The 25,522-nt window shown below is 32.6% G+C and overlaps 1 protein-coding gene across 4 annotated transcripts in view; it reads right to left on the minus strand.

Annotated features, from left to right (window-relative positions):
• Positions 1–5,252: 5,252 nt before the first annotated feature.
• The window catches only part of LOC129952969 (uncharacterized), a 39,170-nt gene continuing 18,900 nt past the window's right edge, over positions 5,253–25,522 (minus strand). For 3 of the 4 annotated variants that reach the window (XM_056065959.1, XM_056065958.1, XM_056065961.1), the window contains 6 exons: positions 23,773–23,845; positions 23,600–23,695; positions 8,319–8,450; positions 7,305–8,240; positions 7,015–7,184; positions 5,253–6,234 (listed from right to left, as the gene is read on the minus strand). In XM_056065959.1, coding sequence (XP_055921934.1) covers positions 6,204–6,234; positions 7,015–7,184; positions 7,305–8,240; positions 8,319–8,450; positions 23,600–23,695; positions 23,773–23,845 — 1,438 coding nt within the window. In that variant the 3' untranslated portion in view covers positions 5,253–6,203. The remainder of the gene's footprint in view (positions 6,235–7,014; positions 7,185–7,304; positions 8,241–8,318; positions 8,451–23,599; positions 23,696–23,772; positions 23,846–25,522) is intronic. The other variant, XM_056065960.1, reaches the window with a different exon arrangement.

Consider the following 25,522-nt stretch of genomic DNA (forward strand, 5'->3'; position numbering starts at 1 on the left):
ACAGCTATCGGATTTCAACTCGCCAACAAACTTATAACATTTTAAATTCGGCTTCGAATTTGTTATTGGTCGAATTCAAAACGAAGAAGACGAAAGAATAATTAAAAAATGGCAAACTTGCTAGCAAAACTATTCGCCGCGGACCTTATAATGAGGCCCCTAGATGATTTACGTTTTTACCCAGTTTTCCTGGCCGGAGCCAAGATCAAAGCACTTTTGTATGCAGATGATGTTGTCATGTTTACAGAGACTCCAAATATGCTAAAAAAGCTTCAATTATACTATAACCTATGAAATCTGACTGTTAATACCAATACAACGTGTAATGATTTAACGGAACAGGACGATATGCAAGAGAAGAAAATGGGAAAATGCACATCTCGAGGTGGTAAGTGAGTATAAATATTTCGGGTAATCATAACGCCATCGCTATCTCTTAAAAAAACACTTGAAGGCAAAGCTAATCAGAGCAAAAAAAAGTTATCAACCGCAACTGGAAAGCAATGGGCAGGTTCAGGCAACACAAGGGACTTCATTTGCAGTGAACTTCATTCTTTGAACGTAAATTTCGGCCAAAACATCTAGTTAATTTTTCAAGTGCCATGAATTTCAAATTCAGAACTTTACTTCGCAAACTTTTTCTTTAAGTTCATAGTACAAAAAGTACCGACAAAATTATTGTCTATAGAACACTCTTCAGGCAAGCTACAACTCCATCACGATTTATATATGTATTATACTGTAAAGAAATATTAGTTATTTCTTTTCAAAATTGACATGGAACTATTTTACAGAAAGCATTAAATAAAGTTGTGCAGAAAAGAAATACATTATAGAGCAATAATGTTCAACTTTCAGTTAAATAAAAAAAAAACATGATTACCTGTCATTTTGACATGAGTTAGTTAGATGTTTCTTGACTATCTTTCCAGTCAACTTTCCAAAAAAGTTGACTTAATAGGAAGGCAATTTTTTGGCAGCTGGCCAAACAGATTCTAGAAACTTGCTTTAATTTCAAGTCCCTTATGTGTCGCCTGAACCTGGTCAGTCTTAAGCAAGAACCATATTGACCCAAGCACAGAGTTTATACTATTTGAGGGCGTATACGATCGATATAAACTTTTGACATACTTTATTAAAAAAATATTCTGGCTCCCTGAATCCTACTGGACTGGCACCACTCTATATATTCACATTCACGATGGATCAGTAGTATACATTCAAAGTTAAAGACCAACAAACCCATAGGATATCTAACATAATTGTGAGACATCTTTCTCCCAAATCCCAATTCTTTGATGAGTGGACTCGACTTTGTCTTGAGCCTGGCATCCCGGTTACGAGAATCAACCATTGCCCACTATTGCTTGGACAAAATTAAGCATCCTTTTTGCCAACGACATTGGTGTAAACGATTATTTCGATGGACGATATGATAATCAGTACAGTCCTTAATGTTCAAAATCATAGGGGAATTACGAAGACACTCAGTGCACTTTATGCAATCATCAAAAAACCAAAAATGGAACGAATTTCCTAGGAACATGCCCTATCCTTTAAGAAATCCGACGCGCTTTCTGTGGAAAATAGTCCTCAACAATGGTGTTATAAACTTAATTCTAAATGGTGAAAACTGGACAGCATTGTCCAATTTTGTCCGCGCGGCGCTGAACTATAGAAAACAGATTATCAACCGAGCTTTAAGAAAATCTATCTCTGCAACTGTTGAGCGTATAAAAAAATTATTCGACACAAATATTTAAGCAATTTTGGTAAGTGTTTACTCCATTGGAACAATAAAAACGAAGATAGTAACGCCAAAAGCAGACTTTTTAGACAATGTTAAGAACACCAAAAGTAAGGTATGAACACATTTCAATCTTAATATCTCTCATTCCGAGATAGACTTCTTTTTTGGCCTTATTTTACTTAACTACTATTACTTAAAAACATAAGATTCGTCAGTTTCATGAAACTTCATAGATAACCGACGGAGGAGGACTTTTCTCCGATCTGTCCGAAATTTACGAATTTCGTATAATCGTAATCGTTCGCATACACAAATCGTAGAAATCTCCAAAAAATATTTATATGTACGTTGTAAATGTCAAAGTTGTGCGATACATGCTGTCAAAAGTAAGTATACGGGTACTAACTTTTTTTATGCAAATTGATGGTAATAATGGTGACCAAGTTTTGAAAGGAAAAGATTTGCAATTCAAGACAAGTCAAAAGAAAGTCTCTCGACCTGATGTTTATGCACTGAATTTTGTTACCTAAATTGTTTATTCGATTTTCTTTATGTATGTAATGTAATTTGTATTACGATAAAACTGTGCTTCTCCGTTCTGTTACCACGATAGGAATGCTAGTCCAATACTCATATTATGTAAGATATCACGTGCCAACTTGATGACCGATTAAGAGCTAAATTGTTTACGTTCAATGAAATAAACCTTACCAAGAAAGATTACAGGAAGATTAAATATACGAGAACACAGCCTTTTTATTTACCTTCTTTTGAAGAGTTTTCAGATTGCTTGGTCTCAATCACATTTGCAAAATTTACATGTCAGCCAATAGTTTTATCTGTTTCTTTATTTTAAAATTTAAAATAAAAGAAATGTTAGCTCCTAGTCGTGATTTTTGATTATAAGATAACTTGTTATCAATGTACGTCAGCTTATTTAACGCGTTGTCAGAACTCTAGGCGTAAGAAATTTCAAACCAACTTATAAAAGTGAATTTAATCGAATATAGTTAAAAAAAAACAGCGAGAACTTGTCTTTTTGGTACTTTTTTGCCACAATTATAAAATAGAAATATTTAGGGCAAAAACAATAATATCAACCAAGTTTAACCCAATTAACCTTTAAGCCTAGTACATACTTCCTCGTGAAGTGAACGTTCGCCAGTGGAGAAAGTGAACTTTTGACATTGCTCACTGGTACACACTTGTGAGTACACGTTGTGAACATGAACAAACCAAATGTCAAAGCTTCACCAACAGTTCCCGTACATTTTGCACGTGAATTGCCCGTGAACGAAAACTCTCCACTTTGTTCTCCACTCAGCTTCACGAGCAAGTTCACGGGTGAACCAAAAACTGAAATTTGTATGGGTTCACGAGATGGTTCACAAGTATGTACTAGGCTTTAAATCAATAAGAAAATGTACGCTCGACTATATGTATGAAAGTTGATATGGAGGGCAGCGTTGACAATTGTGAACACTACGCAATCTAAGTCGAAGTAGATACTAAAACAAAAATTAGGCCTCCATAGAACATTAAGGGGCCTATTATGTAATACAACTAAGAACAAAGTTGAGTTGTAATCCGGCAATCGGTATTACCGATCACAACTAGTTGACTGTCACCAGTCAAACAGTAGTCAACTAAAAAATGGATGACTTTTCCCATGAGAGCGACCAACTAATGATGGAATATTCGTACTTTGACATTTCTTTCACAAGGTTTGTATTTGCTTGTTATTTAAGATGCACAACAAAGGCTAGAATTAAATTAGTGTTATTAGTGTTAAGCAATAGCAAAATACTTTTAACGCAGTGCTTTGAGCCAGAGGGCATTATCGTTTCCAACTGATAATTAGTAGCTTTATCCACCCAGTGCAGTACCCGTAGCGTGATGGTTAGTGCGTTGGACTGTCATGCAAGGGGTCTTAAGTTCAATCCCTGCCTATGCCACCTCACTTTATTCACGGGTACTGCCTCTTGCGAGGAATTGAAAAATTCTCCAAGAGTAATTCTTGTCATGGAAAGTTCTTTCTCAAATTAGCTATTCGGATTCGGCATATACAACTGTAGGTCCCTTCCATCTCTGGCAACATTACTCGCACACAGGAATGGTTGAGAGTTGTAAGTCACTAGGCCATGGTTCTTCATGGACTGTTGTGCCTTCTTATTTATTAATCCACTCAGTGTCTAAAGTAGGGTAGAGTCCCAAAGTTGGAGATCAATATGTTTGTGACTGTCTTTGTTTTTATGCGTGCATTCTCCAACACAGGCTTCTTTATTTAACTGACTATTTATTTTTTGTAGACTAATATTATAAAACAATAATTTGCAACAGAAATTAAAACAAACCTTTGGTTTGAAAATTTAAATGGGTGAGAGATATGTCTAAGATTTCTTTTTATACTCTCGAAGATCAATAGCTCCGAATCCTCCTGTTCGTCTTCACTATATGTCCAAAATGCAATATATTCGAGTATCATTTTCTTTTTTAATTTATTAAAATCTTTCTTAAAGAAACAAAAGTAAAACTCAACTATTTAAGAACTGAAACGTCGAAGAATAAGTAAGGTTTCTCATTTCGCATGTGAATGACATCACATGTGAAGTCATTTGGCGTTTTTCTTTTTTAGTTCAGAGCGGAGCACTAAGCAGAGTCTGAGCGAACAGAGTAGAGTAGAGTAGAGTTCTGACCAGAGTATGTTCAGAGCACTCAGATTTAGTTATGAAAAAACTTGAGCACTAAACTGTCATGATTTTAAAAACACTCATAGCGCTGGTCCATTTGACGCTTGAAATAAATTTGATTCATAAAAATGATATATACAATTAGTTTTTTTCTAAATTATCTTACATTCAGCACTAGAAAAAAAAAATTCGTTGTTGCCTTGGTGATATTTTAAATAGCTTCTAATAAAATATCTAAATAAAAGTTTCAAATTGGCTGATTTTGAATAAAATTCTTACTTTTCTTGCTTTTTTCCAATGTCGTAAGCTTTGTCGGTCACAGAAATGTGTTTTTTTAAAAGAAAAAAAGTGAACTAAGAAAATTTTCCAATCGTTTGTGTTAGCGTCTGGTAGCTCTATTCGGAATAAACAAATTTGTTTGAAAACGACTATCACATTTTTTTGTGATAGCTTTTTAGGTATCAATTTGACTATCACCTTATGTAGATCAAATTCGATCATTTTGATTGTCATTTATCAACAATCACCTTAGCCGATTCCACCCCAGGACCCGAAAATTCAGAATGAGCAACTAATGTGACCTAGGTTCGCGATAGGAGTAACATCAGATGGAAATTTATTTTATAAGGATATACTTTGCTGATCGTACATTTTGAGCTCATACTTTTTCGAAATTTGTATACATTTTCACCATTGTCATCTATAGTCTAATGCTAATACAACATGTTGTTAACAACAAAATATTGGTTTCTAACAATAAAAAATATCCCTAAGTATAAATTAAGTGAAAAAAGAACAAATGCGGGTAACAATTTTTTTTTACAAAATCAAGCGATCGCTTTATTGACTGTTTTGGTAAACGTACATGATAAAGAAAAATGATTTATATCTTAATTTTATTTTATTTTCTTTCTTGTGTACATTTTTTGTTTTTGTTTTTAGCATTTTTTTTGTAATTTACTTATTTTTAAAATTCCATCAAGTAAAAGAATTACTATTTTTCTGACTACAAATTTGCAAAAGTTTACCTATCAGCTGCTCGATGTTGTATTTCTATTTAGGGTCATAATGTTTATTATTGCAGCTTTATTAAGGAAATAAGAATGGATCTTATACTACATAGTTATTATTATACTATTTTTAAACAAAATCGTTTTAGAGGCTGAGTAGCCGAAAGTCATCATCATCAATCATTATTAAAAGCTTTACACAATTGTATACTCAACTTCTTTTATATAATATATCAAATTTAGATTAAATTGAATGCGGTGTTGATTTTTCGAATTACGGATTTAGTTTTATTTATTTTTCCTTTGAATATTTGTACTTGTGATTTGCTATTTTATTTTTGTAGACATAAAATGTGATCTATAAAATTGTTTTTATATTTTTTTTATTTCATTGATTTATTTTTGTTGTAATTCTTTTACATGCCGTGGACTTAATAATTCTTTCTTAGATTCTAAACAAGTTTTAATTTTAATTAATTAAATGTGATAAAAAGTAGTCGGTTAATTATTTGCTATGGTGGCATACAATTAATTATATATTATAATAATAAAAATAATTATTTATGTATGTAAAAAGTGCTTTTGAGTTCTTGTTATTATTTTTATTGAAGTTTGAAGTTAACAGGGAAAGAACAAATTATGTTCTTTTACTTATTCTTCAGCGGTTGTTTGGTTGATTTCCTTCAGTTCTACTTTTTATGCTCTGTTTTGATGGTATTATGTTTGTTTTGATTTTAAGTTTAGAATTAAAATTTAAAAATCATTTCTCCTGTTTTCATGTACACTGAAAAGAGAAGAAATTTATGAAATAACTTAATTACAATTTTCTGTTCATTGTTGATTGCATTGCGGAAAAAGAAACAAATGAACATTTAAAAAAAACATTAAAAACGAATACAAACTGCAATCAATATCAATATCATATTTTAGCACTTCACTTTTATAAAACCTATTTTTAATTATAATTTATACACATCACAGATTGCCAGTTTTATCCCACAATGTTTGTTTTTGAAATATGAAAAAAGTACAAAATACTGACATATAAATCCCATATTATATACACAAAATGCAAAACCTTCGCTTTAAATAGAGCATAGAGTAGGATGGGAAATTGTTGTATCTATAAATATGTACATACATGAATAAATTGTTATTAAAGCGAGCGATATGATGAGAACAGTATTTAATTTGATTATTTTTTTTTTAACAACTAATGAAGATAGCGAACATACATTGTAGAAAGACAAGGGATTTATTGTTAATTACATACCCAAACAACAAAATCACTAGTCTTCCATACAAAATATGTCATAGGATCGTTAAATGATGAAGACAGTTAGTAACAAATAGAATTTTGTTTTTCGCCTTTTTGGATTTTTTGCAAGCACACGGACACGAGCATTTTCCGTTCAACCACAAGAATGTTAGCTTTGTATGATTTGTTTTTTATTGCGATTGCATTATGTTAGTCACAATTCAGATATTTATATTTTGGTTTTAGTTTTAGTTTAGATAAGGTAATAAAAGCATTGAGAATTAAAAATGTTGGAAAAGAACTAACCTCTGTTGGAGAAGATACTGGGCCATTTGTATTTGTTTTGGATTACCAGAAATCGTAATAATTCTGTCGGTGGATCCAGGTAGTGGCTCATCAATAGTAATATATGCGCCGGATTCGTTTCGGATGCGTCTGATACGGCCGCCTCCTTTACCAATAATAGCGCCAGCGAGCTAAAATACAAAACAAGTTAATAAAATAAACATATATTTTGTTAAAATGGTTTATAGATCATATATGTAGGTGGAGAACGTAGCTAGTTCTACATTTTAAAAAATCTTTTAACGACTTACGTCTTTGGGAATTGTGACTTGGGTGCTGTTCTTTGGGTCGTGTTGGGTTTGTCCTCCTCCTCCATTCATATTGCCATTACCGCCGAACGAACCACCTCCGCTGCCACCACCACTTGGACCTCCACCCATTCCACCGGAACCACCTCCCCCAAGACTTCCCATACCGTTTCCAAGGGATGATCCTCCACCAAATCCGCTTCCACCACCTCCTCCACTGCCACCAAACGAACCACCACCTAGGTTACCACCTCCAAATCCACCTCCTCCAGATTGGCCCAAGGAGCTACCACCGCCAAATCCTCCACCTGAGCTACTGCCGAAGTTTCCTCCTCCAAGGCCACTACCACCAAATGACCCACCACCACCACCCATTGATCCACTTCCACCGAACCCACTACTGCTTCCGCCAAATCCACCTAGACTTCCACTTCCCCCTCCAAAACTACTATTGCCTCCGCCGAAGCTGCCTCCGCCACTACCGCCGAAACCGCTTCCGCCACCGCTTCCACCTCCGAATCCACCAGATCCTCCGCCTCCCATTCCACCGCCGAAGCCACCACCACCGCCTCCCATACCATTACCACCGCCGTTATCACTAGCCCATGGACTTATATATTCTCTATCTCGGCGACCGCCACTACGACTGCGGTCTTCGTTACGACCGCCACCACGACCGCGGTCATTGTTACCACCAAAGCGATTTCCACCATTTCCACCGCCGCCACCTCCGCCGCCACCACCTCCCATTCCACGACCCCCACCACCTCGACCACCATCGAATCGAGATTGACGTTCACCACCACGGAAGCCACCACCGCCATTATTGCCGCCATTTTGCTGGCCACCGCCACCACCTCCGTAGCCGCCGTATTCATCAGAATACACGTCATCAAAGTTGATGGGATCATAATTATATATCATTCCTTTGATTGGAGTCTAAATAAATATGATACAATTATAAACATATGCATTTTCTTCAGAATAAAACTATAATTTTAGAATATTTTAACATACCTCACGAGTCAAAGTGATAACATCACGAACAGCTTCGATACATTGTTCCGACTTTCCAACAATTTGAACTATACGATCGGTACTTTGGGGCGCTGGCTTCGAGAACACTTTTAAGATCCTGCAGCCGATTTTCTGAAACATGCAATATTGAGATATAGTTAGTAAGACATCCAAATTGAATATTTTCTTTTATTTCTAGATCATGTGGACTATTGGTAATTAAAAGTTTGTGTTTTATTTCGTATGTATTTTTTATTTTATTATAATTTATAAATGTATACACTTCCTTTTTGATTTTTTCGTAAGACTTCTTTAAATAGCATGATATTTATTAGATAAATGGATTTTATATATATTTCAAAGTATGGCCAAATATCACTTTCGAAAGGTTTCGAATTTGAACTTCGGGCTTCAAATTATAAATAGCTCTGGAAAAAGATTCTAAAACACTTAACAAAGAAGACGAAACGAAAATCATTATCGTTTTGATTTTTATGTTGCGAACTGAATCGTGACTTTGAAAGAAATGTACACTTCTATCGCTGCACTCTCATGCATCCTTAATACACACTCACTGTTATTTGCAATAAAAAAAAAACCGGATGATGCAACCTAATTTGAAAAGGGAAACAAATTTATAATATAAAAAGAGGAAATTGGGTATAAAGTGATGCAATTTTCTCTCAAAGGGTTTCATATTCAACTTTTCTTTTTCCTTGGTCAATTGGGGAGAAAATATGGATACGTTGTGCGTAAAAAATCTAACATTTTGCTAATTGAATTGGATCTTTTTTCTTTCTTATCCGTACATACTACTTGTGTGCATAGAAGTTTAGTTGCCAACTGCTTTTTGATAACAGTGGAATTAATTAAATTATTTTTTTTAGAAATGAAATGAATTTGTGAAAATTAAATACAGATTTAATTTGAATGCATTAATTTTAATACTTACAAAACAATTTAAATAAATTCCAACTAAAAGATGAGCTAATAACTTTTGTTAAGGATTTTAATAACTGTTTTTGTTCAAGATTTGAAACTCAATGCAAAAAAACAGTATGTATATCAAAAGCTATTGATATTAGAAACAAACAATGGATTTTTAAAAATATGTATTATTATTTAATTACTAACAATAAACAAATTAATTTTATGTGTACAAAACTTATGTATTTTAAATGAACAATTTAAGTCAATTAATAAAGAAGGTCGTTAACGAAACAATAGGTGTGGAAAACCAATCCGTTTTAAGGACAAGTCCAAATAGGTATGTACATAATTACTTTTCGTCAAGAAAGACAATTGAGTGTCTTAACTATAACAAACTGTCAAATGTTATTGATTCTTGTGGAGTCTTAAATATTCTTGAAAGAAAGCTAATTTAAAATTGTTAAGAGTCATTTATAGCTTTGAAGCAAATATTTAAACGAATATAGGGTGTCAGCCTAACTAAGAACTGCGTTATCTGCATTCATAAAGTCAGATCGAACTAACCTAGTCGAACTGCAGTACCTACGGTTCATAAACGTCAGACTATTGTCAGCGTCGGGCAGATTGTGCAGCTGAATTTGTTATCAAGTTCAACAAAATTTGTTTGTCAGCCATTTTGCTCTGACGTTTATGAACTCTGTTTATATACAAATCGGACTAAGTCAGACCTTTTTGTTTACTGCAGACATTTTGCTTTGGGAGTGCGTTCAAAAATGCATCAGAAATGAAATGCGATTGTACTAGCGCAGATTTTCTGCGTTTATGAATACACCCATAATAACTTCAGTTTCTATATTCTAACCGACCATCTGGTTAAATTACCTACATCCAAACTTGAAACCAAAGTTTGAAGGAGATATCTTGTAGGTTTCGTTGCATAAATATCATAATTTTGAACAATGGTGACATACAATTTATCAGCGTAATTTATATACTTTTTTTTCAACATATTTTTGTATACTTGCTACACATAAGAACTATGCATTTATATGGCAAGTTTTGCATCCGTAAAAACTAGAAAACGTGATTTTAATCAAACACGACATTACGATGCTATAGAAGTCTGTCTTTCTCTCTGTCCTCGGCCCTACAGCCTAAATAATTGGTTCGATTAAGTTTAAACTTGGAAGTGTATATGTTCTAAATAACTCCATATTTAAAATAAATAAATAATAAAAAAAGCTCTACCGATTTTTAAAAAACAAAAAAAATGAAAAATTTATTTTGCGATCTTAAAATGGAGGTACTATTTTTCTCGTTGAATACAGGAGCAAGTTCGTCCGACCCAGTCTGTTACACTAATTTACATTTCTTGCAATATGACCATAATGAAATATATATAATATAATATCGCCTTCGAGTTAGTTTATTTTACTTTATCATTTTTCGCAAGAAGTCTAAGATATTCGTAAAATGTATTATATGATTGTAATTATGAGAGGATTTAAAAAAATCAAGTATCGTTAAAATGTAAGATATGAATATGGATGAAAGCTAACATTTGTATGTCAAATCCGAAATTTGTTTGATGTGGTTAGAGGCTAAAATGCCGTACAACAGTACAAGGCGAACACTCGCGAAAAAATTGTATTAAAGCAATTAAAATAAAGTTCTTACTAGGCTCCACCTAAAATGAAAGTGCTGACTTGAATCAAGAATCTTGGCATTATAAAATATTTTCATCGATTCCAAAAAAAAAAAAATTATAAGAAAATGTCTTCTTCGTAACAATGAATAGTTACCAAATTTTTCCTTCAGCTTGCATTTTATTTCGGGAGAGTACAAATTTAAATTATAAATAAAGGAACACATTAATTTTTGGGATAGAGTGACATTTTAATTGATGAAAAAATATGATCCGAATCAAGTGCCATACAAATTAAGAACTATTTATTAATCCGAAAGATTAAGATTAAACTTGCAAGTTGTTTCGTTTGTATAAGACAAAAAGTAAAACAAATTACAGATGACTAAATCTAACACATATATGAAAAATGTATTGCAATAACAATCATTTCTAAAAAAAAAATATCTATTAACAATTAATATTTTGTGTACAGTAGTATGAACTCTTACACGCATACCTACACAATAAAAAAAATCAGAACATTGTAAAAAATTAAATTAAATATCTTTGTTGTATTTTATTTACAATATGAGATCGTTGCTCGCTCTTATCTGAGCAGCCTGATAGCTTCCATGAAGTAGGTATCATTAACTATCGATGGGTTTCAAAAGGCCTAACTTTCCTACATTCAGTCCATAACCTTTTCTATTACTCACCGCTCAGCAGTTTAGATTTTCCATGTTCCATATTATTAGTCATCATCTTTAACTCGAATAGTCAGCAAATAAAATATTTTTTTTTCTTTTTATTTGTCGAAATCTCAAAATTAAGTAGGCCACCATTACACACCGACATATAATCAATCTTTCGGCTTTGATTTTCAAATATTTCCATATTCGTTTTCCACAAAAACTATCTACAACTAACAAAACTCAATAACAAGAAGTTTAGTCCTGTTTTTAAAGCAGTTAAATTGAAAAACACCTTCGGGATCGAATAGAATTACTTGTTTAAGCAGGAACAGGATTTAGCAGATACACAATGTAGCGAAAAAAGGACTCCAAAACTATTTCGTTTGTGTAGTTATTGCACTGGTCTGTTCTCTCTGATGAATACAGATATTTTTCTTTGTTTTCTGTCCTGCTGATGGACGCAAATAATAACCAACTCCGTTTTTAACTTTTATAAAATATTGAGATCGTGTTGTAATGCTTAGAAATAATATTATTTCCGGAAAACAGAAAAAAATGTGTATTCAAAACTAGAACGGATGGAGGGAAATTTCAAAACACACATAAACCATGAGTATCCTTTTGTTAAGTATAAGAAAAAAAAATATGTAAAACCCCGAATAGGAAAACACACGGATAAAGCCAACTAGTTTTCGTTTGACTTCAGTTAGTTACCCGGAGACGAAAGAACGATGTGAACGCGACCACTGTTAACTAGAAACTGGTTGACTAACTGATGTTGAAGAATTAAATTCTCCTCCTGCAGGGCTCATGCGAATGTAGTATACAAGAAAAGGAGCAGGAGTTACGAACAGGATTAAAGTGCAGGCAAGAGAGTGTTACTAGTCATTCACTACAGGATATCAATTTGTTGTTGTTTTGCGATATCCTTTTATCATTTCAAAGGACTCTCATAGCAAAGTTAAGAGGGCGAGGAAAAGGGACGAACCTTTTATTTTTTCAATATGTATGAAATATATCTCAAAAGTTCCATATTACATATATAGATGCATAAATACCTATACATTTATGTACATATGGAGATGGATAGAAGACCGGTGGATTCAATGCGCTTGCGTTTGATCTTTTTTTGTGCCTTGCTCAATTTCTATTTTCCATTCCTTGCTCTCTTCCTACCTAGCAGCACTCATCATCCCAGTTTCTTTTACTGTTTTTGTAGTCATTTTTTTGGTGTTCTGAAATTTTTGAAAACAATTCCTACACAATGGTCATACGTGGATTTATACCTATGTAAATATAGAAATATATGTATATATATGTAATACGTTGCCATAACCAGTACAAAATAATTGCATAGACGTTTACTCATCGTAATCGACATTTTAAACGCATGCAAGCATAAAAAATAAAATTTGAACTATGTAGCTCTAGGGTTCTTTTTTTGCGGCTGGTTGTTGTAGTCATCTTTCCTCAGTTTTTTTTTTTACTTGGTGAGTTTATGATGTTAAGCCCATAGGGTAAATAAAGTTTATATGTTTATTCGTAACGAAGGGATACACATAAAGCTGCATTTATATTTTTCTAACTTGTTTCGTTTTTCGTCGTATGAGTATGCGAAACAAGAAATCTCTTTGAAACATGAAACAGATGAAACAAAACGAAACAAGATCAACCAAAGACATAATCTACTATTGATCTAAGACAAGTTTAGTCTATTGAAGATTGCACTTCCTCGAACAAGAGTTAAACAAGCCAATTTAACATTATATTTAAATTAAAACAAACATGACATTTAAATCCTAATTCAAAATAATCTCAACGTTTTCAGGGAATATCACTACCCATCCTCGTGTTCGATCTTTATATATGAACATACATAGGTATATATATAAGTAATTGCAGCATTACACCCGGTTTGGCTTATAATTAATCCTTTTGATTTAAATTTGTCAAAATATTTGTTTCACTATGAGTTAGTAGGGGCCTGTTTATTTAAGGTATGGAATGACCTTGACTATAAAAAAGATTTTGTAGTTTGTAGTTCTATAAATTTGGGTTGAGAATTTGTCATTCAATTGATTTTTCAAGTTTAGAAAAATATGATTTGAAAGATCAAACAAACACATCGACTGAGATCTTTTTGACATTCTATAAAATAAAGACATAGTTAGCAACATTCTGAAATATTTTGGAAAATGGTTGCTAAAAATACCACAACGATATTCAAAACCATTCGGAACTCTTATCAATGTATTTATTTTAATTTTTTAGAATTTCTACATCATAAATCTAAAACTAAAAAAAATAACTTGAATTTTCATATCTTAATAATTTTCATTCGGAGATGTCATCATATTAAAATGCTGGTTTGTATTACTTTTAAGTACCTTCTATTTTCACCGAAGATATTAAATGTATTGAATTATGTACTTCGTTTCTAGCCTATACACATGGCACATGTTAAATTTTATATATACTCACATTTGTAGGTATATTTTTATATTTTCCTGAACTCAACTCTCAAGAGTCCCTTTTAGTAATATTGTTTTTTTAAAGAAGAAAGAAAATATAAGAAATGCATGTTGTCAACGACAGCCTGTTCCGTGTTCACCAATATACTTGCGCTTACACATACTAATAGTAATATGAGCGTAGGACATGAAGTACAAATGAATTGAAGCAAGAAGGAAGAACGACGAGCATGTGTTCACTTTAACTTGAACATCCTGTGTAACCGGAATAAATTGTGAACTCTTAAACTCTCATCCGCTTGCTGTTCCATCTCCTTAGTCGTCATTGTCGCCGTCTTCCTTGCTTCTCACTTTTTTCTTTTTTTCATTTTGATGTAGGTAGGTACAAAAAATTATTCGAATTACATATTTTACTAACATCGCTTGGGTTTTATTTTATTTTGTAGGTACTTTCCGTTTTCAAAAACACTACTCCAAAGACGTATGCAGCTAAGAAGAAGAAAAAAAAATACGTATGAACTGAAAGGACGACCAAATAACTTAAGGATCCGACAAACATCATTTCCATTCTCTATCCTGTTTTTTTTCTTCTTTGGTTCGTCGACTACAATGTGCAAGATGTTCCTTTTGTAATTAGAAATTGAAAAGACATTTTCTTAATCAGGAATTCTTCAATTGATGCCAATGGTACGTCTGCATTTACCTAAATCTTCCTGTTGTGCGTATGTCGTGTCTTCTTGTGTCTTTCTTAAGTGAGAATTAATTACAACACAATGGAAAAGAAGGACAGATGGCTCATGCCATGTACCTCCACCAACTATAGTTTGTGTTTAGCACCTGTTTTTCATAAATTTCAAACCAAAAAAAGTGTTCTCGTGAGCGGTCATATTGAGTGCCCCACATACAACAACAGCCGTCAACTCAGCTGCATAACAACACCAAAGACGCTTTTGATGCATTGAGACCTTTTTTTCTTCTGATCTTGTAGACAAAGAATGGTTTATTTTCAGCAAGAAACCAAACCCAACTTCTAAGAAACATACTATGAGGCTTAGGTTGTTTTGAATTGAATTCATTTTAACACAAATAAATTGTTTCTTTTTTCTCAAGAGCAATAAATGCCAACAGTCTTGGCCACCCGTGCTGATGAAAAATGCGTAAAGTATCATAAGACAGAGGTCATTAAAATTTAAACTAGAACTGATTTGAAGGCAGAAAAAAACTCATGCTTCTTGTACAAAAGGTGTTCTTTACAAGGAGTTTAAAGTTAAAAATTGTTGAAAGGTCGCATTTGTAAAGGCACCTGGTTTAGACCACATGCTGCGTTAGTAAGATTGTTAAGAAATGTAAGCTTCTAATATACTTTCCTTTTGATCAATTAAACATCGTTTGATAATTAAATATTTATATTTTTGGGCAATCTTTGACAAAAAAGGCAATAGCGTACGCCGACGACCTAATTGCGTACAGACCGACCCCAAAAATTGAGGTTATCAATACACTTTTGCAGAGTGACTTCGACAAGATTCAGCAATATTGCGAAGACTGGAAGTTGAAAATCAACATTTAGAAATGCGAAACTATTTTGTTCAGGACGGCCCTGTATGGAGCCTCAAGGGTTAAGAAAAAGAACTGGAAAAATGCAGTGACCATTGGACCAAAACACTGGCGAGTAAGAGTGTAGTAAAGAACCTTGGCATCTGGTTGGAGCAGTACTTGTATTTCGACATACACGAGTGCAGCTCTAGACAGAGCTAGAGGAGCCTTTGGCCTGACAAAACGGTTGTTGTTTAATAACCGCCTTGACAGCAGGGTGAAGGTGATTTGCTACATGGCCCATATCCGGCCGATGATCGCATATGGGTGCCCGGTATAAATCAACGTTCCCCCATCTCAAATGGAAAAGATTCGGGTGTTTGAGAGACAATGTCTGCGACGTTGTCTTGGACTTCACAGAACACCAGAGCCGGAGTACAAACATTACTATTCCAACCAGGTTCTATACAGCAGAGCCAACATAAACAGAATAGATAATTTCTTGCTGAAGCTTGGTAGGGGTCACATTGCGAGAGCGATATCGTCGACTAACAGCTTAATTTTTGGGGCTTACTACCCCAACAATGAGTACTACGAAAGTACACGTTTAAGTGGCAACATTCCGCCCGAAGCTTTTCTCTATTTAGACAATCGAGGGCTGATACATTATAGGAAGGCGGTCCCGCTCATCTACCACGTCAGCCGTAAAACTGTAGATAGGCGACTCCTTTACAGTCGAGACGTCCTCGCACTGGACGGAGCCGAGTACCTTCGGTTCAGTAGGACTATTCCCGATAGAGACCGAAGAGATAGAGACCGAAGAGATAGAGTGAAGTAGGAGAACTAGTTTTGGTGGCTTCAAATTGAGAATGTCGTTTAAAGTTGTTGGGCGTAAGATATTTTTTTTTTAATTTTTGAAATGTACGCTAGATTTTCAAGAATTTTTTTCTAGCTTTAAGATTTTGATAGACAAAAAAAACATTTCACCAACTTGTGAAAAAAAATAAAGGGATAGTCTTTTCCCCAAAGAATATTTTTCAATAAATTTTCATTGCTTATTTTAGTGTTTTCTCTAGGAAAAATCATGAATACAATATATTTATGAAATATGTGGCATGTTTTTTTTAATAAAGTTTTTTTCAAACTAAAATTCAACAGAAATGTTTTTTTGAAATGACGAATAAGTTACATGCAATATTATTTCAACTTCTTTTAAATTAAATTAATAAGAAATTAGAAGCAGTTATTGTAAGAAATGTTAAAATGGTCAATATTTACAGATACCGTAATACATGATATTTATAGACGCTTCGCTTCTATGGACTAAATCACAAAAACAAATGCCACTTATTTGGAATATTTATACCTGTTGTCAATCACAGCATGACTATCATAATATGCTAAACATATGTACAATTTTCATCAATTCAAAACACAAGGTAAAGCAAATGGCATTTATCTAACATGTAAATATTAAGGATTGAAAAATGTTAAATATGACGTAAGTACTATTCATGTAAACTGAGTGAATGTGACAGAATTGAAAGGTACATTATTTTACGCTTGTTTTCATTCGAACCATAAAACGCTGAATAATTCCTTTTACATACATATATCCCCCCGTTTGTATTGTAGACCCATATACAAATTTGAATCGCTGTTTTTATTTTTTAATTTTATTATTTGTAAATCAATCACACTTGACATTCGGTTGTTTGTTACAAAGTATTTGTCTCCCAAGGAGGACAGAATCAGTTCTCAGACTATTAGACAAGTTTCTATTAGGAAAATAATCCATAGGGAAATGTGGATAGATAAGTATGTAAAACTCTGTTCAATCGTATACAAAAATATTAGTATCCACGCAATGACAATGACAATAAAGAGATAGGGCACCCTACACAAAACATCAAAAACAGATCTGTTTCTACGGGGTTTAAAGTTTTTGAATGTGAATGTTTAAATGCATACAGTCTGTTTTTTTATTTAACAAAATTGTGTGATATATACTTGTTAGAGGATTTCAAAGATAAACTTCAACCACTCATCCTCGACTATACTCGTAGTAAACTACATATATTTTTTTCTTACATTTTGTTAATTGTTTAAGAGTTTGTGCACTTTGGTTGAATTGGTTGAATTGGTAAAGCAAAAAATTAAACATCTATAACACTTAAAAAAAAGGCATCCAAAACCGAAAAAATATCTACATCTCTAGAAACAACAGTAGGAATGACACTAGAAAATTAAGGACACACTTATATAGAGCAACTAGCTATTTTATATTATAAGTATATTTAAAAGGATACATTTCAGTCGATAGCACATAAAGTGTTGATCGAATCCAAAATTAAACTGACCATGACTGCATTTCCAAGAATAACTAAAAATTATGTGCTGAATTTGAAAGTATGAACTCTGGAATGTGTACCCACTCGAGTTTTAAATTCTCAAGAGAAAATATTTAACACAATCAATCATCACAATTAAACCGTATAAATCAGACGGCTCTCTTATTTGCGACCCACACTGTGCCGAGTAACATACTTCAACATCCTCTTGAATGTGGACAAATTGGGTTAAGAAGTTTTTTGCCATCCCTCCACAAATTAATTATATCCAGGGTATATAACAGCACTGCGAGCTTCCTCTCCCAAACCCAATGCAATTGGCAGTGATTCTAACGGATGATTGAGGCATCTTGACCAAGGTTATTATTGCTCATGTTGTAGGTCATTTCCTTTGGTCACCCACGATTCGGCCCAACGTTTTAAACGGACAAAAATCGTATATTTTAAATTGCAAACGGAGTTCTTTAAATATATGAAAAGAACGGAAAATCTGACATAGACATAAACTTAGACCAAATGAGCTAAGAATATGTTCTCGTATAAATATCTACATTGAGCAAATTAATGAACACGTGCTGTCATTTATAAATGGGCATTCCACTAATCGTTTAATCAAACAATACTCAAGCCTGGTATGTATTTTTAAAAAGCAAACATAAATACAAACATAATTATCTCCTTAATGCTAAGATTCGATCGTATCTTTCGAATGCAACACTTTATCAGTATTCTATATTTTAAATTCCTAGGAGAACCCAGTTGTTAAAATTTATATTACATCGAAGTTGGTTATTTTTAACGAGTTCTGGACCAATAGTTTCGTTCAGGTGCATATCTGAATACAGATTAACATATTAAGTTTTTCATTAGAAGAATCTTATCGGATACAAAAAAAACACAACTCCCATAACCATTACTGGCTACCCAGCAGACATGCCTAATATAACATGAACTAATCAACAGGTCAAAAACTCTGGCACATTTTTGCTCTAAACTGTAAATCAAATTAACACAGGATTGGACTTAATATGGTGGATGTTATGTTATGAAATATTGTTTGAAGTTTTTTTTTTAAATATAATCCAAAGTCAATGTCAATAATTAAAGTTCAAGAAGAAGAATTCTGGTCAAGTTAACGTACGTAGTGTATGTACATCAATGTTATTACCTGCAGTATATTACTATAAGGAATATCGGCTACGGAAGAAGCATTTACTATATTCATTGTTCATATTACAAACATCTGCCCTATGTAGATACTGGAATAGATGTTTGGCGCGAACATTTTCTTTATTTTCTATATTCCGATCACATTAATAGTTTCCTGCCATTGCAGAACAAAAAATAGGTATAAGAAAATAAAAATAAAACCGACCTGGCACCTGGCAATGTGGTATAACTTGTACGATTATTTCACGTACACGGTATGTCTTCTTTACCAGGTTTTTCGTTTATTTTGTGTTCCTTTTTTGTGTTGTTCAGGTAACACATTACAAAACTCATGTGAAAGGAAACTTTATATACATAGTGTGTGCATGTATGTAGATAGTCTTGATGTGGCTTAATACTCTTTTCTTTTTTTTTTTTTGAGAAACTCATGTGAAATGAAGACTTAAAAAGGTGTATGGTGAAATGTAATTGAGAGGAAACTGCATTGTTTGGTTGGTGTTAGTAGTTGTTATACTGTTCCTTCAAGCCCTGGGAATAACAAGTCATTCTTTTTTTAAACAAAATCAAAAAAAATAGTCTCATAGAATGGAGGCTCAATCTCAAACATAATAGGATCTTAATCTTTTTTTTTATAAATTTAGTTCGTAAAATAATAAAATATACGCATGATTTTTTATTTTTTAATAGATATGTACATTAAAATATAAATATGATGAAATAAACATTTCCTTGGTTGTCCTTAATACAACTTCTAAAGCGTTATACTGTTATCACAAAAAAATGAATAAATGCTAAGTTCAGCTATTTTTAAAGAATGTCTCTATGTCCCCCTATTTCTACCATGGCGCGCACACAGTATTAGTTAAAATCTGGTTTTGCACTTGTAGTTGCGCCACAAAAATGGGGAACTTTAGAATCGGTAAGAAGATATTTACTTAACTCGATTTTAAATATAAATAAACTAAAATAAAACAAAATCAATTTTTTTTAGTTTAAATCATCCCATCGCTTCGCCTAACCACGGCTTTCTGCTCTAGAATAGCACATGCACTTTTATAAAAAAAAAAATACTAAAAAAACAAGATTAACTAAATACAGGTGTAGACACAACGCACACGCAAGTGTAGTACAATAATGTCTTTTATACTCGCGAGAATGGATGAATCTAAATGGACTCGTGCTGACATTGCGATGAGTGTCCCCATCCATAAACCCTTTGTATACACTTTTTGTTCCATTAAAAAAAAAAATCAACTAAAAGCATGTAAACTCGATCAACGACAGATTGTTATCACCTGTGGTATATTTTTATACTCTCATCTACGCTATCCAAAGCTGATAAATTACAGAAACAGACACACACAGCCACACACATATACATTCCATTCCGTACCACTGGGGGATGATGTCCGCTTTAATTCAGGAGCGCCTTTGTATCATGTGTGCTGGCTGTCCGACTGCTCTGCGTTTCGATTTCAAACCTTAACCATATAATACATTCCATGCATGAATGATTAAAAGATAATTAGGGTGTATGTCATAGTTTTCTAAATTAAATTGAGTGGTTTAGGTGGAAGAGGACACAGCAGAAATGGTTCGTATTGTTAGTGTATTGGCGACAAGCAGGCGTTTGAGTTTCATGCCACTTTGGTCATCATGAAATGGAAATAAAAAATGCCACAAATATCTACTATCGCTCTGGCACGCAAAAGTTGTACAAAAAGCACACAATATGGAAATTATTTTAAATCGAGCACTGGCGGCATAGTCATACAACACAAAAGCCAATAAAAACCCGTTCGGCAAAGGGGAAAGAATACTCTCCTCCCTCTATCCCAAGGACATGATAGAAAAAAAAGTTAAATATTTACCTAAGGGCACTAGAGTTAAAAAGAGAAAACATCAATTTGCTCGAAGCTGCTTGACCAACCCACCCACCTCTTGTATAAAACTATTTTTCTTTTTTCTTGTTTGGGAGGACAGGAAATTATTATATAAAGGGTGGCAGTAGATATTAGTCAACAAGGATAGTGCTACGAATAGTACTGTAAGGGGCAATGAATACCGGAAGGAAACAACGGAAGGAAGTGACACTCATTTGCTTAAAACACAATGTTTTATAATGTTTTGCTGGGTAGTGCGGAGTTGATTCGCATATTAATTTTTTAACTTTTTTAGATATGGTCAAAAACGATTTTTTAAAAATTAGACTGCCTAAACATGATTACAACAAAAGAGACCACTGAAACCAATTAACTCATAATGTGCACAACCATAGCAGATCATATGCAGAGATTCGAAAAATAGTGGATATTGTCCAATAAGAATTGTACAGCTTAAGTGTGCACCTAGCTTTGAGAGTACCTTCCAAACAATTGAGTCTTGGATCTTCGATGCTAATTAATTCAATAAAATCATCCGAAAAGTCGAAACAAATACAAAACTACATCAACGCAATTTGTGGATGATTTGGTTGCTAATAAATATGGCGATTTTCAATAAATATGAACTTAAACAGGCGTTAAAGGAAGAGTGGCAAAATATTGGATGCGAAATTAAAAGCAAATGAATACAATCTATGCAAAACAGTTAAACCTGTTATTAAACAGAAGGGCTTGCATAAGCTTATAATAAGTCCATCGTATTTAACTTTTATAGAAATATGCCAAAAATTTCTTTACGAAAGATAGGTAATTTTTTGTTAACGATTATTTTTTAACTTAAAACATTTAACTGCATTTGGTAATAAATAAATGGAACCACCATCGAACAAAATTGGGAAAAATTAAGACAACAAATTCTCTTAGAAACCCTGAAAATCAGTTGTGATGAGTCTGTCCTCTTTCTAGTACGCTCAGAACCGAAAATTATAAGAAGATACAACACAAATTTGAAGATCAACGAAAGGCTCACTTTCTGGGAATGTTTTGGGAAAGTTGCAACAGACAATATTTAAAATTATGAAGACATTGAAAAAAACTGCTATTCAAAACAAAATAATTGTATTTAAGAACTGTTTAATGTTTTGTGCTGATCGGAGTACTTGTCAGCACAAAACATTATCCCAATTTGACAACCTCTCTTCTCCTGGTACTTGTGTGTATAGTGAGTGGTAGGGAGACTATTTTAAGAAGCTGGGGAGTCATTCCGTAATTTTCAAAACGATAATCGTCGAAACGATTATCATTAACGATATCGTCAATAATTTGCTTCACGAAACTTTGTCACTATCGTCTCGTCTATCGTTTTCAGTATAAGATAACTGAAATGTCAAAATGAACTCAACGAAAGATAACTTGAAAATGTTATTAAACTTGGTTTTTGTTTATGGGAAGTTGTGAAAATTTGCAACAAATTGCTTTTTAAAAAACTTACCAACTATTTTGTGGTGTTTATTGTTACTGTTTTTATTTTTTGACGCCGTAATTATAATTATACTATAATTTCAACATCTAAGTTATTTATATCTGATGTTATTGAAATTATAAAAGACTCTTTTGAAAAACATTGAACAAAACTATAATGGTTAAGATTATTTTACAAGTGAGAAAGAAAAAAAAATGGTTACATATTTATAGGTTGGAAGAGATAAGGGGTCTGGTTTATCTCTTAATTGTCTGCATAACAGTATTGATTTTACTTTTTTCGAGTTTTCATTTTTTTCTTTGTAACAAAACTCAACTACGCTGAAACATTTGTATTTAAAATTGCTTTGTAAGCATTTGGAGCTATCGTGCAAACGCTATCGTTTTGGCGACATCACTTTGACGATTATCGTCTTACGAGAAGTGAAACTATGGTCAAAACGCTACCGTTTGAAGATAATCGTTTTACGGAATAACTTTCCCTGGAGTTGTTTCCGAAAACAGACACGAGGATAGGGGGATTGCGTAGATAACAGTGATTTTTTGAACTTTTGTTTTGAAAACGTATCCATTTCAAAATAAATTAAAATTCTGATTAAACGTTTTGGGGCCTAGACATTTTAAGTATCTTTATAACTTAACAAACTTGAAAATCCTATTTCTTTTTAATAAATAAATTTGATATTCTGTATTTAAAAATGTTCTTCCACATATCGATCCATTTTCAATGGTTTTTAACAAACAAAAATTATAACTAAGAATTCCTCAAAAAAAAAAAAAGTTATAAGCAGGTATCGGAACGTAGATCAGTATAATAGAATGAATTTCAGCATTTAAAACTAGAATTATGTGTTTTACTTAAAGCACCCTAGGATCGATCTTTTGCGTTTCATCGTCAGTAAAAACATATTTCGACTATAATAATACGATTTAATATTTAAAAACTCAAGTATTGCTGATGATCCGAATGAATGATCATTTCTTGGAGTTCGTAACTATAACAAACTTTCAATTATATTCATATTTCCTACTTGCTTAATCTGAAGAAGCACACAAATTCAACACAATTTTTAAATTTGTTTGTTGGTTGAGTTTAACATATTTGATATTTTGATATTTATTTTATTAGTTTTACTTACATCACGAATTTCCTTGATTTTGGCGCCACCTTTGCCTATAACGCAACCTGCAAGACTCTGATGAATGAGAATGCGTACATCAACTTCTTCATCTTTCTACAAAAAATAATTAAAAAAAAAAAAAAACAAATAGTAAAATGGATCATCAATAAATCTATACAAATATAACTTACCTCTTCAAAGTATTTGAGCATTTCAGTTATAATTTTGAGTGTTGAATCCAAATCAGTGGCAATCAAAATTGTACTGCAAAAGGAATTTATAATAAAACAATTATTTATAATTAATGCGTTAAGTTAAACTTGATTAATGCATAATTTATCTTAGAGCTAAACAATTCGTGTGAAGTCGTACATATATATGCATGTATATATATTTTTTGTTTTAGAGAAAAATGGTATAAATTTTGTCACCAACGTAACGAACATTGTTTGTATTTAATTAAAACTCAGAAGAACATTGGTGTGATTGAATGTGGTAAGAGATACAAAAAAAATATACAGGCAGGACAATTCTAAACATGAGAGATCTTCCTTTACTCAATTGCAATAGAATTTTCTACGACTACCGCAAGGACTCTAAAGGCACAGAGAAAAAGTATAAATAGAAGCAGCAGTGATAGCATGGTTTATATGAATGGAGGTTTGAGAAGAAGAACAACACCATAGTAACTACCACAAATGGTAAGCAACTTCATCAGCTTTCTAGGTTTTATGTTCGTAACAAAATTGAGGGCAAGAGGACAGACGTAAAGTATGTGACTGTTGTGCTACCATAGAGGCAGACACAGATCTTTTCCACAATTAAGGTTAAGTGATTTGCTTCGAAAGGAAAGTAAAAACAAAACAGAATTAGCATTGGGAGGCTTGAACTTAACAAAAACTGTGGGTGGTGGTGTTAAAAACGAAGATTTCTTCTTGAAAGAATTTATATGAAATAAAAGACAATAAGTGAGTACATATGTATATTGCATTTGTAAAACATCCAATGTTCATCTTTCGTCTTTGGGAAAAATATTTTACTTATATGCTCCTATATTTCTTTTCATCTTAATTGAACATTGAATCATTGAGTTCAATATGATAAGCTTTTGTGCTTTGATTTATGTTTTTGTTGATATATGAAACAATGCATGGCTCAAACGTCAAACGGCCGTTAATTATTCTAGTCAAACAATAGAAAAACTCAAAACTAAGTGCCTTGAGTTAGTATGATTTATATAAAATACTTATGCTACAGTTATTTTTTATTGGCTCACATTGATTCTGTTTAAAATACTAAATAGCCAGGAAGAATCTTAAGAATTTAAATTTAGTAAAAACTCAATTTTAACAGTTATATCATGTTGATGTGTGAATTACTAATCAGTCACATATTGGCTCAAAACAATTTGTGTGATTGAAACGAAGAGGATAAGTTGATTGCTAAAATTTTTGAAAGGAAAGAAACTATATTAAATATAGTTGGATAGATAACACTGTTTATTAAATATAATTATGACTAAAATTATTCAAAAATATTTGTTTGAAGCAGTTATTCGGAATCTATATTCCCAGTAAGTAAAATCCCGACTTACTTGGACGTTGAAACGATGGCAGTTTCAACCATGCATTGTTTTTTAACATATAATATATAATTGTTTTCTTTTTAAATTAAATCAGTAAAATATAAACATATAGAAAAATGATATCATAAAATCGTTTCCAGCACGTTTATACAATTTATTTATTTATTTATTTTAAGTTTAAAATCATGTTAAATTGTTTAATTTTAAATTATTAAAAAAGCGAATCAATTAAAAATTATCCAACATCCTTTATAAAGATGTTTGCCAATAAAAAAAATGTTATTGTTTTAGTAGTTTTATCTTTTTTACCTGCACATTTTTATTAAGGAAAAGAAACAAGCAAAGCTTTGTCCGTG

This window comes from Eupeodes corollae, chromosome 3, assembly GCF_945859685.1.
Source record: "Eupeodes corollae chromosome 3, idEupCoro1.1, whole genome shotgun sequence".
Taxonomy (NCBI): domain Eukaryota; kingdom Metazoa; phylum Arthropoda; class Insecta; order Diptera; family Syrphidae; genus Eupeodes; species Eupeodes corollae.